This window comes from Xyrauchen texanus, chromosome 17, assembly GCF_025860055.1.
Source record: "Xyrauchen texanus isolate HMW12.3.18 chromosome 17, RBS_HiC_50CHRs, whole genome shotgun sequence".
NCBI lineage: Eukaryota > Metazoa > Chordata > Actinopteri > Cypriniformes > Catostomidae > Xyrauchen > Xyrauchen texanus.
The window spans coordinates 23776741-23789624 of NC_068292.1; the positions used below are offsets into that span (position 1 = coordinate 23776741).

Genomic DNA, 12884 nt, shown 5'->3' on the forward strand with positions numbered 1-12884 from the left:
GTGCCGGGAGGCGGGGGTTTCAAGGGGTTCACCCGGCGAAACGCAGCCCGTCATTGACCCCAGATCGTTTTCATCGCCACGGCGCCTGCCTCAATCCCGTGGGAAGGAGGCGAGGCGCGGGTGGGGCGGCTGAAGCGGCTCTCTCTCACTACAAGAGAAAGACTACGACCGCAATGCTGTCATGGCTATGTTTTCATACTGAAAACATAGACCATTCATAAAAAACGCTGCCTGTGTGTTTCGCAACCCAGGTACGCCAGGCAGTTTTTATGACCGTCAGAGGTGGGGAGAAATCACCGCCTCCAAAAACTACACAGGGGCGGAAAGGCATCTTCAGAAAGACGCGTCCTGAAAAGGACGTTCTACGCCGCTGTGTTTGCTCTTTTAGAGAAATTTACTCTTTTAAGGAAAATAACTCTTTTAATATACACAGTGTGTATGTGTGTCTGTGCTGTCTCAGGGGCAACAATGCACGCCGTGCAAAGTGAAGGAGAAAGCCGCTGTTGTGCGCCGTCAAGATCCAACAGCATGCAGATCGTCAGAGGAAACAGGAACGTTTTATAGTGGTGTGTAAACTCGCAGCAACTGCAGACAGACCATCGGCTCCGAAGAAATTTTCTGAATCAACTCCCGTATTTGCCCCGCTTAAATACCCGTATGTCCGGGGGCGGGGTATGCAAATACTGACTGCCAACTCCCATTGGCCCTTTTCAATAGATCAGAGGTGAATATCGGCGCTCAAGAGAGACCCCTAGTGTCGCTTCTCCGACACAACGTGGAGAGAGCGACAGAAGGGGAACTCATGTTTTTGCCTCCCGTAACACCTCTCAAATAAATGAGACCAACAAATGCTTTTAGTTCGTCGTCTGTCAGTTTGAACTTTTCAGCATTATTCCGCCCAGCTTCCATATCAGTGTACCTTCATATGTTTTGCCACATTGTGTAGCCGCCCCAAATACATAATTAGCTCCAGGCAATCTGTGGCTACTTTATAGCTCTCGATACAATGATCATAATAGCGCCTCCCATTTATCAGCTTACTTGTCAAGTGCCCTCAAATAATTTTCGATGCATCATTATATATTGAAGTTGACGCGTTATTTTTTCTTATAGCTAAATACATATATAGACAATTTTTTTTTCTTATAGCTAAATACTATATCAATTAAAAATATAGACAGTAGACCTATAGTAGCCTATGTGTTTCATACATGTCCAAGGTTTTTAAAATGCATTGAAATACATATTGGTCATATTTTTTGGTCAAGTTATTTTATCATAAGATTTGTTTTATTTAACAAAGTAAATAATAGAATATAAATAATAGAATTTGTATCTATAATCAGCTACAATAGCAGGTTCTGTGTTTGTTGATGAACTAATACATTTTCACATTAATTCGAATTTCAAATTCATGTGCTGGTGTTTATTATTAATATAACAGATTCATTTATTCGTGGACTATGATTCCAGTGATGACTGCATAGGATTGTTTCCAATTCGTGTGATCCAAACATTTGTAATAAGTCCAGAGCATTGTAAAGTCCAAACGTCAAAATGTATTGAAAAATGATAGATGTAATCATTTCCAAAATTCACAACATGTGTTTATCTAACAAAATATTCTCCCTCAATCCATGTTTGTTGGCATTTAAACTTTCAGAAACAACATTTTCACGGCGGTGAAAAACTTGCCGGACACAAAGCGAGGCACGCACCTTCCGGGGCAGTCTAGCAGCTATTATACATATTATATACACACACCTAAAGGATTATTAGGAACACCATACTAATACTGTGTTTGACCCCCTTTCGCCTTCAGAACTGCCTTAATTCTACGTGGCATTGATTCAACAAGGTGCTGAAAGCATTCTTTAGAAATGTTGGCCCATATTGATAGGATAGCATCTTGCAGTTGATGGAGATTTGTGGGATGCACATCCAGGGCACGAAGCTCCCGTTCCACCACATACCAAAGATGCTCTATTGGGTTGAGATCTGGTGACTGTGGGGCCATTGTAGTACAGTGAACTCATTGTCATGTTCAAGAAACCAATTTGAAATGATTCGAGCTTTGTGACATGGTGCATTATCCTGCTGGAAGTAGCCATCAGAGGATGGGTACATGGTGGCCATAAAGGGATGGACATGGTCAGAAACAATGCTCAGGTAGGCCGTGGCATTTAAACGATGCCCAATTTGCACTAAGGGGCCTAAAGTGTGCCAAGAAAACATCCCCCACACCATTACACCACCACCACCAGCCTGCACAGTGGTAACAAGGCATGATGGATCCATGTTCTCATTCTGTTTACGCCAAATTCTGACTCTAACATCTGAATGTCTCAATAGAAATCGAGACTCATCAGACCAGGCAACATTTTTCCAGTCTTCAACTGTCCAATTTTGGTGAGCTCTTGCAAATTGTAGCCTCTTTTTCCTATTTGTAGTGGAGATGAGTGGTACCCGGTGGGGTCTTCTGCTGTTGTAGCCCATCCGCCTCAAGGTTGTGCGTGTTGTGGCTTCACAAATGCTTTGCTGCATACCTCGGTTGTAACGAGTGGTTATTTCAGGCAAAGTTGCTCTTCTATCAGCTTGAATCAGTCGGCCCATTCTGCTCTGACCTCTAGCATCAAAAAGGCATTTTCGCCCACAGGACTGCCGCATACTGGATGTTTTTCCCTTTTCACACCATTCTTTGTAAACCCTAGAAATGGTTGTGCGTGAAAATCCCAGTAACTGAGCAGATTGTGAAATACTCAGACCGGCCCGTCTGGCACCAACAACCATGCCACGCTCAAAATTGCTTAAATCACCTTTCTTTCCCATTCTGACATTCAGTTCAGGAGATTGTCTTGACCAGGACCACACCCCTAAATGCATTGAAGCAACTGCCATGTGATTGGTTGATTAGATAATTGCATTAATGAGAAATTGAACAGGTGTTCCTAATAATCCTTTAGGTGAGTGTATATATGTTGAATAGTCAGCACTTTTATATATTACAAAAAAGGTCACCATGGCCATTCTAGTAGTTATAGAATTCCGGCAGCTCTAGTGTTAAAATAACGTAAAACAGTGATCGATGAGATTTATACAGCCTGCAAGAGGTATGAACACGACTTCCCCCTCCCTTACCTCTTCCTGACATGGAGCTGAAATAGATGGCCCTGGCACCGCCTCCCCAACCAATACTTATTTTTGCAGGACCCATCCACACATATCCCTCTTAATAACGTTGTAAATGCCGTCCAATTCGTACCCAAGATTAGTGGATGGGAGAGGGACTAATCGCAGCCTCGACACTATGCTTTCAGCCTCAACACTATGCTTTTGTCCCCAAAATTTAATAATGACAGTGCGTCAGGGATCCAGACCAATGTCTCCACCTCTATCGCAAGGCATATGAAAGAGCCTACAGAGAGGAGGTGCACACTCTGACACGCTGATGTCAGGAGCACAACCTCTCCCTCAACGTCAGTAAAACCAAGGAGCTTGTGGTGGATTTCAGGAGGAGAGACGGAGAACACAGCCCCATAACCATCAATGGAGCACCGGTAGAGAGAGTCAGCAGTTTCAAGTTCCTCGGTGTCCACATCACTGAAGAACTCACATGGTCCGTCCACACTGAGGCCATTGTGAAGAAGGCTCACCAGCGCCTCTTCTTCCTGAGACGGCTGAGGAAGTTTGGAATGAACCACCACATCCTCACACGGTTCTACACCAGCACTGTAGAGAGCATCCTGACTGGCTGCATCACTGCCTGGTACGGCAATAGCACCACCCACAACGGCAAAGCCCTGCAAAGGGTGGTGCGAACTGCCAGAAACATCATCGGAGGTGAGCTTCCGTCCCTCCAGGACATATACACTAGGCGGTGTGTGAAAAAAGCTCGGAGGATCATCAGAGACTCCAGCCACCCGAGTCATGGGCTGTTCTCACTGCTACCATCAGGCAGGCGCTATCGCAGCATCAGTACCCGCACCAGCCGACTACATGACAGCTTCTTTCCCCAAGCAGTCAGACTGTTGAACACTTGATCTATCACGATCAATAATTAGCACTGCACTTTATTCATCTATAACTTCACACTGGACTGTCAACATATTCTCCTCAATATACTACTTCATATATATATATTATATTATTATGTTTCATATACTCCTACTTATTGTATTGTGTATTGTATATTGTGTGTATTGTTTACTGTACGTTGTATATAATTATTGTGTTGTGTAAGTATGTGTACATTTGATTTGTAAATTGTTTTGTGTATGTTGTTTATTGTAATTGGTATATGTCTCGTCACTGTCATGACTGCTATGTTGCTCGGAACTGCACACAAGAATTTCACCTACTGTTGCACTTGTGTACATGGTAGTGTGACAATAAAGTGATTTGATTTGATTGATCAGTCCTGGAAATGCCCAGGTTCCCTGCAGCTCCAACAGACATGCCCAGACTTCACCAACCTGTGGGGGAGAGCAGAGAGGGTTAGGGATAACCGGCGGGTTGAATGGCCCATGGGACCGTTGAACTGGTTTTGGGGTAGGAACAGGACAAGGGGAATGAGGGCTCACTGGCCCCCAAATATGCTGCCATATGTCCTCAGCCAGATGGACCTCCTCATCCAGCGATGCCGGGTGGTGACACTGGACCAACTCTGGAGTTCCTCCTATCCCTCTTCATCTCTCTCTGTAACACAGAACAGCTGTTAGAGATAATTTCCCACAGGTGTCAATCCTTACCGTTCTTTCTCTCCTGGTATTGCTCTCCACAGATGACACTCGGCCATGGCCACATCACTGCACATTGATTACGTAATGTTGATTACCACAGATAATAATTTTGACTTGTCACTCTTTTTCTAAAAAATAAATAAATCACATGCAGTAAGGCACATATGATGGAAGTAAATGGGTGAAATACATAAAATGTTAAATACACACTTTTTCAAAAGTATAGCCACAATACTTAAATCTTTCCCCGCCAAACACGGAATTGTCCGTGTTTTATGAAAAAACGCTTCCCCGCCAAACACGGAATTTTCCGGGTTTCCGTGTTTTAGGTGTTATACGGTAAGGAAGACCCCTGCGCATGTTTTGAAAGAGTGCGCAACTCTTTGATCAAAGAAACAGACTGCGATCGTCTCAAACATGAAGAAGTGGAGTATTGAGAAGCTCAAAATATCAGACATAAATATGCCTTTTTCTCAGCTTTTTGTCTGAAATGTTGTTTTTTGACAAAAACCTCTGTTACCTCTGTTCAAGTCGCAATAAAAAAAGAACAAATATAAAAGATAAAAAGATAAAATAAAATCGGTTTTTTTGCCTAAAAGCAGAGGCCCAGATCTTTATTGTGATATATAGCATATTCATATATTCATGGAAGAAAATATTCTGTGGGCCATTAAAGTTTAGCGAAAATCGCCAAAAACCCTGGCGGTGGCTGGCAACTTTTTTTTAAAAACGCTGGCGGGGAAAGGGTTAAACATAATATGATTTTGTTACGATTTAACGCGTTAATTCAGTACGATTAATTTAATAAAAAATAACTTGTTAAAAAAAATTACGCAATGAATCGCAATGCCCCCGGACCATAATAAGGAAGATTCCTGAGAAATGCAAGCTTGTAGTACCACCTGTTTACTCCAGAGGGCAGTAAGTTAAACTTCAGCTGTATGGACAATGCACAGTTTATACAGTGAAGAAAACAACCTTCAGCAGCAACAAGACAAAGATGTGTTACGTTCTCGCGTTTAAAACACTTGATGGAGCGCAAATCCGAACTAAGAGATCTCAAGATGTGTTCTAAGTATTAAACTATATTTAACTTGACACAGTGACCTAATCATTTTATGTTTATGACGCAACGCACCCGAGAAGCTACACAAGTATGTCTGACAAAGGTGTGCATTGATGGGTCCTTAAACAAGCCCTCATAATAAATCTCCAACTGATTGACAAATTCACTTGTGAAATGGATTGCTGTGAACTGTATGCCAATGATTGACTTATGATCAATAATATGGTAGTAAACAATACATTGTATTCTAAAGCCGCTTTTTGTATTCTTATAAATGATTAACTCTTCTTCCACAAGAATGTAATGCATTCTAATTATCTGAATATTTTTTATTTTATATGTGTGTATATATATATATATATATTTAAAGATAACTATGTATAATTATTTCATAATTATATATTGAATTATTGTTATATGAGGGGCTTTCTCAGCAAATATTTGTATATGTGATTAAATGCGATTAATTAATCGGGACACCGTGTAATTAATCTGATTACAAATTTTAATCGATTGACAGCCCTAGTATTAACATGACTCTGTTGTGATGATCAGTAAACCATGTAGGCCTATATTCTGGTAATTTTACATGGTGTAAAGGATACCAAAAAGACAGTTGACATAACTTTGAGTTTTCATTTTCCTCATTGTCTTAATTTTTTGAACAAGCCATCATGTTATCCTGTCCATGATCAGATATGCAATGGAATCTGTGCGCTGTTACTGTAGCCATGTTTAGATGCACTAATTTCCATCAATCTGAATAAATTCTATCCGATTGCAGATTCTGTCACATCCATGAATGGGTTTGAATTCTCAGCTGTAATGCGTTATCATGCATAAAGAAGACTTTGTGCATGCACATTTTTTTCTAGACAATGCAACGGACAAGGATTTCATGTCATGCAGGAGAGAAAAATAACAAATAATATTTAAAAATATATTTTAATATATTTTCTACTAACTTTCCTGTAACTACAAAACATGCAGCTTTGAGAATATTTAGGCCTATTCATTGAATTGAGCCAAGATATCAGCATGACGTTTCAATCTTCTATGGGTCACTCATACTGATTCACAGATCAGAGTTTACCAAACCTGAACTTCCAATACGCAGGGTAGGACAAAACAAGGTTACATTTTCAGTCTTCCACATTCAGATGCGTTTGAATGAGATTGAAGGGAGCATGAAGTGTAGTGAGACCACCCTTAAGGCAGTGTTCTAACTGGATAGAATCTTTCCTTTTCATGAATAATATGAAGAAATGCTCAGAAATTAGAAGCATGCTCTCCCATCTCTCAGATTTTACGCACATACCTCACATTTTGTGATGTTGCTTCAACTCTCGATTTTAAACCGAAAACAATTATAATATGACCATGTTTCCCTTAGTATTAAACATAATGAGTGCCACGTGTACATAATTGTTAGCATCTCAATGTATTTTGGGCTTTCATGATCCTTTTTATTTTTTACTTAAAAATACTTTTAAGTGAATGTTGAGTAAATATTGTGTGAAATAAGTTCCTCCTTGTGTCAGTTCCAAAATCTAACCACAGCCTTGTCAACAAAATAAACATATTGATACATTTTTTAAAATGCAGTTTAATAATAATAATTTTCTGTTTTCAAATATTTGTAAATTAATTTTGAGTAAGTCTTAAGTGTTCATTTATATTCAGCAAGCTTTATTTCCCCAAATTCAATTGGATTATTTACAATAAATCAACATTATATCGGGTACCCTTTACTCTAATCTTGGTATCACTTTGGTAATTTTAAAACCCCAATCAGTCGACCTCTACTGACATAACCCATATAAGTCACCCACCCATCCATACAAGTCCCTCACAGATTCACATGCATGCGCATACACTCACACACACTTACACATTCTCTTTCACTCTTTTTCCATCCACACCCACGTATTTGTTACATTCATTCCCTCTTTCAGCCTGTTTCTCTCCCTTCCACCTCCTTTCTATCTTGCTTCCCTCTCGATTTCGCTTGCTCTCTATTTTTTGTGTACATACACGCACAGTCATTCTCTCCCTCTCTCACCAGGGGACCCTAATTAAGCTCAGCTGGTCTTTGATGTTGTCGTCTAGGCAACAGTCTCCATGACGAGGCTTGCTTTTCCATAAAAAAAGCATGCACACTTTGCTGCCATATGACATGCACCTTGCCCTTCACACATGAGTCAGACACGCATGCATACATGCATAGAACAACAGTTTAAAAGACAATGTTGCCTACATGATCAGTGCATTCACCGAAGTGTAGCAATTAGAAAAGCCAAGCAATTTCATCAGATACTAGAAAGACCTGTTGCCCTGTGCACATACACAGCCTCTGCTATGTACAGTATATTCAAGAAAATATATAGCTTCATTCATGAGTCCTCAGGATTCCTGGATAATCATTTCCAGATCTCCTGTGGGTATGTGTGTGGGTGTCTCAGTGGGGAAAACCCTGCTTGCCTTCTGCTTATCAATTAAACAAACCTTGCCAATCTAACACTTACAATTAACATTAAACACATCTAACACCGCCAACAGCACAATTAGCTTCCCGTTCCATCGTTAGTCTCTGCTGATATACTGCCTGACATGAAGTTGCAGTGGGAGAGAGAAAGAGAGAGATAGTCACGTAACTGTCACGGCACATTATGCCAGCGGAATTCTGTTTGCTTATTGCTTTATCTGTTTGGCTTTCCTGGCAGAATAAAATAACTATGAGTCTGTTCTCATTGTGGTGCTCATCAATCTGTTTCCCTCCAGTCCAGTGCCGCCTCTCAGAACACATTTTACCCATTCCATCAAGAGGACAGCAGCTCTATTTTTTAGTTGTTATAATTAGCTAATCTGAATTATTAATTTGTAATTGATGTCTTTGATTAGATGTATGATGTATGCTTAGTCTTGAGGAGTGCTTGTGCAACCTGTAATCTTTCATCTTTCAATGTCCTAATTATTATTGGCGCCATGTGACGTGTTTGCAGTGACAAGCAATTTGTCTGTCCACACTTAAAACGGAAAAAAAATAATTCTAGATTTGAGGCTATTAATCCATGTGTTTTTGTTTTGAGGTTTTCTTTGAGGCATATATAGTGCATTTCAAAACATTAAATGGACCAGAAATATTGACTTATTTTGCACTACAGTTTTTTTTTGTCCAATCAAAAGCTTTCTACAATGAGAATGTCTCAAATAATTGTACATGGCTGTGATATGCCCAATGTTTATTGGCTATTTAAAACAAAACAGATGAGATCTTGATGATGTCCCACCCAAATTTTCTATTTGTTTTTAACAGGAAATACGTCATCATCGGACAGAAAATTGCACTGATCAAGCTATATCCTGGAGTTTTGAAATACAGCTACAGTATTAGGAGTGTGATTTTGGTGTAATGAGATTTTACTTTGAATGGAGTGTGGGGGGTTTGGGGGTTGGTTGTGACAATAACTTTTTTCTCTTCATTTATATGGATGAGATTTTATTGCTTGCCGCTTTACCGTCGTGGTTAGCATCTGGTTAGGAAACTTTGATAGGTTTAAAGACCAGTTAATAAAGCAGCTTCCTTGGCTGTGATTTGTTTCCATTTTTCCTTTGTGTCATGTCAGTGTTGCAGCGAGTGATGGCTGTGTTCCCTCGAGAACTTCTTTTTAATGATTGAATGCAAATTTCCTATCCATTATGTTAAGTGTTGAGTCTAGCGAGTTATGTCCTACAAAGGTCTAAATTGAAGCTTTGCCATAGAAATCCATTTAATTTACATTGTTTAACATTTTCATTCTGATTTGTCACCTTCAGCTCTTCGTCATTGACAATGGTGCGGACGACTGGAGGATTGCAATGACCATGGAGCGAGTGCTGCTTATCACTCTGGAGCTGATCGTCTCTGCGGTTCATCCAGTGCCGGGGGACTTCAAGTTCATGTGGCGGGCACGGCTGGCCTTCTCCTATGCTCCCTCGCAGGCGGAGGCAGATCTGGACATGGTGCTGTCTGTGCCCATGTTCCTTAGACTCTACCTCATCGCCCGAGTCATGCTGCTACACAGCAAGCTCTTCACCGACGCCTCCTCTCGCAGTATAGGGGCACTCAACAAGGTCAGAGGTCAAGTCAAGGGTAATTAGGGGATCAAAGCTGAGGGTTTAGGGCAGAGGTTACTAATTAGCAGACTGCGATCCAATATTGTTTCCACCTAGAAGCATTTATCATTAATAAATAAGAAAAATTTTAAAATATAGCATATTTTTCCAAACTAAGAAACTGAACACTAAAGCAGCATATAAAAAAGGTGTGCTTCACACTTCATTAATGTACAGTAGGTACTGTAAAAAAAGGAGCAAACAATAAATGAGCGAAATGCATGCAAAGGCAGAATGCAGTAACAGCACATTTTTTTATTATTGTTTTTTAATAACCAAATTCATATCTCTTAGACTCTGATCTGTCATTTGACAGGCAGGTTTGGCTCAACAATGCTCAGATTCAGAGAAAACAGAGTGATTGTTGATGTACTTATTGTGTTTTAGCTTTGTACAATTGCTAACACTCACGTGAAAGGATACACTAGTTATGTAATATAATGCATGTGTAATTTTCATTTTATAAATTACAACAAATAGTTTTGAATTTAATTGAATTAATAATTGGAGATAACTATGTCTTAGAGGTACATAATAATATAATTTATTATTTTTTATTTGATGGAATTATATTAGGCAGCGGCTATAGCGATAACACTAAGTGTAAATAGCAACTAAAATGATCTTCTTTGCATTGTTCAAATTGTGTTAGATGCTATTTTCACACCTAATTAAATTCTAACATACAGTATAGGGGCATCATTGCTGCATGATTATTGTGCATGATTTATTTAATCCCACAGACACACTACACTAAATAAATCCTACCCCTAAACTTAACCTTCCCATACGAAAATTAACCATGGTTTTGCTACAGTAACCATAGTCTCATCATGATATTTTGTAGTAAAATCATAGTAACCACAAAATTAAACATAGTTACTATATTAACACCATACTACTGTAGTAACATTATGGTTAATTGCATTAAAACTATGGCTTACACCAAAAAATATGGTTACTACAATATCACTGTAGTAAAACCATGGTTAATTTACCTGGATCAAACCTTTCTCTCAACTTTCTGACATTCACACTGACCAAATCACTGCAAGGAAATCAACCTTTATATAAATATGTATTTATTGTTATAAGTAGTATTGGAGGAAATATTAAGAGTGGAGACAGGAAACAGAGTGGGAAAAACTGGGGAAAAGGGGAAATCGAACCCGGGTCATCCGTACGAGTAAAACACATTCACAGTGTCTTAACACACCACACCATTGAAGTGACACATGGGGTGCAGTTTGTCTTTAATTTCAGTGTTTCCACTAGACTATTTGAGTGCAAATAGCCATGCAGTGTGGCAGGTGCTATTTACACCTAGTTCAAATAATCATTGCAATAATTTTTAAGGTATTATAGCTGCCTACTATTTGCAAAGAATTTTTCTAAAATGCACATTGAATTTAATTTTTTTATTTAACCTTATAGCCAAACAATATTTTGACTACTGAAACGGTGTAAACGTTATTTTGTGACATTTGAGTGATTGACTTTTGCTGGGAAGGGCATTTATAAACTTCACCTCTTTTATTGAATGCATTGATTGTTCTTTTCCTTACCCTCTTGTTTCCTGTCTTCACCTGATTTTTCTAGAAATGCTTTCTCATCCAGACCTCATCAACTTGCCAGCTTTCCTTTTCTGTCTGGCCTCAGTGGTCACTTGTGCTCTCACATTCAATAAGCTCATCCTCTCATGAGAATACCCTTTTGTCTCCTCCCGATTCTGACTGCATGTCTGGACTGACAGGACCTGAATCTGTTCAGCTGAGAAAGGCATCATATAGTGTTGCTGAGGGCAGTAAAATTCAGTTTTATGAGGACAATCATGAGTAACTGAGACCTATGGTTTTCTGTACTGAAGGAAGTATTTTGAATTTGTTTTTAGTCTCTTGAGATAGATGAACCTGTCAGCTTTGCTGATGGTTTAAAAATGTTTAATCCATAACATAGCTTCAGTGCAAGGTCAAAAGCTTACTGTAGTCTAATTGTTTTAGCATTGTTAGGATGCAGTATCACAGCCTGGTGTCACTTGACGTGACTGATAATTTTTATGCTGTAATGGATTTTTATGATTGAGGACTGTGTGTTTTTAAGCAGTTTTATCTCTGCTCGACTTTAGATGGGTGATTGATGTTTCTGAATATTGTGTATCTCTTTTCAGCTTTGTCCTTAAGAAAAGCTGAAGAATGGCTGTCATGGCTGTCAAGTGTTTGATACTTCAAAGTTTGAGTTTTGTCCTTCCATGCCATTGAAATTACCTGAAACAACAAGAAAGAGTGCACATGTACATTAATTTGAATGGCTGATTGGAGAGGGTAATCATTTTGTCCTTTGAAAGAAGCTCTTGTTTCAAAGAGATGTAAATGCAAATAGTCTTTCCTCTCATGTACTGTTTTTCCATTAATGATCATGTGGTCAGTCTTAGTTCAGATATCTCTGCCTCCCAGTGTCTGAAATGAACACTCATCAAGCGATTGGCTTTGGCAAGTAAATAGATTAGCTTTGGCAAGTTACTCGCTAGTTGGTGGTAACTTGGTAAGGACCTGCAACATAGTACATGGTTTAAAGGTGCCATTGTGAATGAGCTTATTTTATGCACTCATGAATGTGTAACAGACTTCAAGATTTTCACAGAAACATTATTAAAAAATTATTTAGCAATAGTAGAAGTGTTCACACACTCTGTGGCCAAATGTGCGCACACTGTGGGTGTTTTCGCAAAACAATATGGGAGATCGACATAAATAAAGTGGCACAAAGCCTAATTTGCCATTTTTGTGGGAAGTAGTCATTGTGCTTAAAACATCTAAGAACCAAATCTGTTCTTAGAGCAAAGTCTAAACTACTGAATATAGATATTATTTTTATAAGAATAATGCAAAATTCAGTTTAATGACTGGTAAGGAATATTTATGGCT

At 39.2% G+C, this 12884-nt stretch overlaps 1 protein-coding gene across 3 annotated transcripts in view; it reads left to right on the plus strand.

The window, feature by feature from the left end:
* LOC127658317 (small conductance calcium-activated potassium channel protein 3-like) overlaps positions 1–12884 on the plus strand; it is a 145140-nt gene that overhangs the window by 96219 nt on the left and 36037 nt on the right. For all 3 annotated transcript variants that reach the window (XM_052147543.1, XM_052147544.1, XM_052147545.1), the window contains one exon: positions 9622–9918. In XM_052147543.1, coding sequence (XP_052003503.1) covers positions 9622–9918 — 297 coding nt within the window. The remainder of the gene's footprint in view (positions 1–9621; positions 9919–12884) is intronic.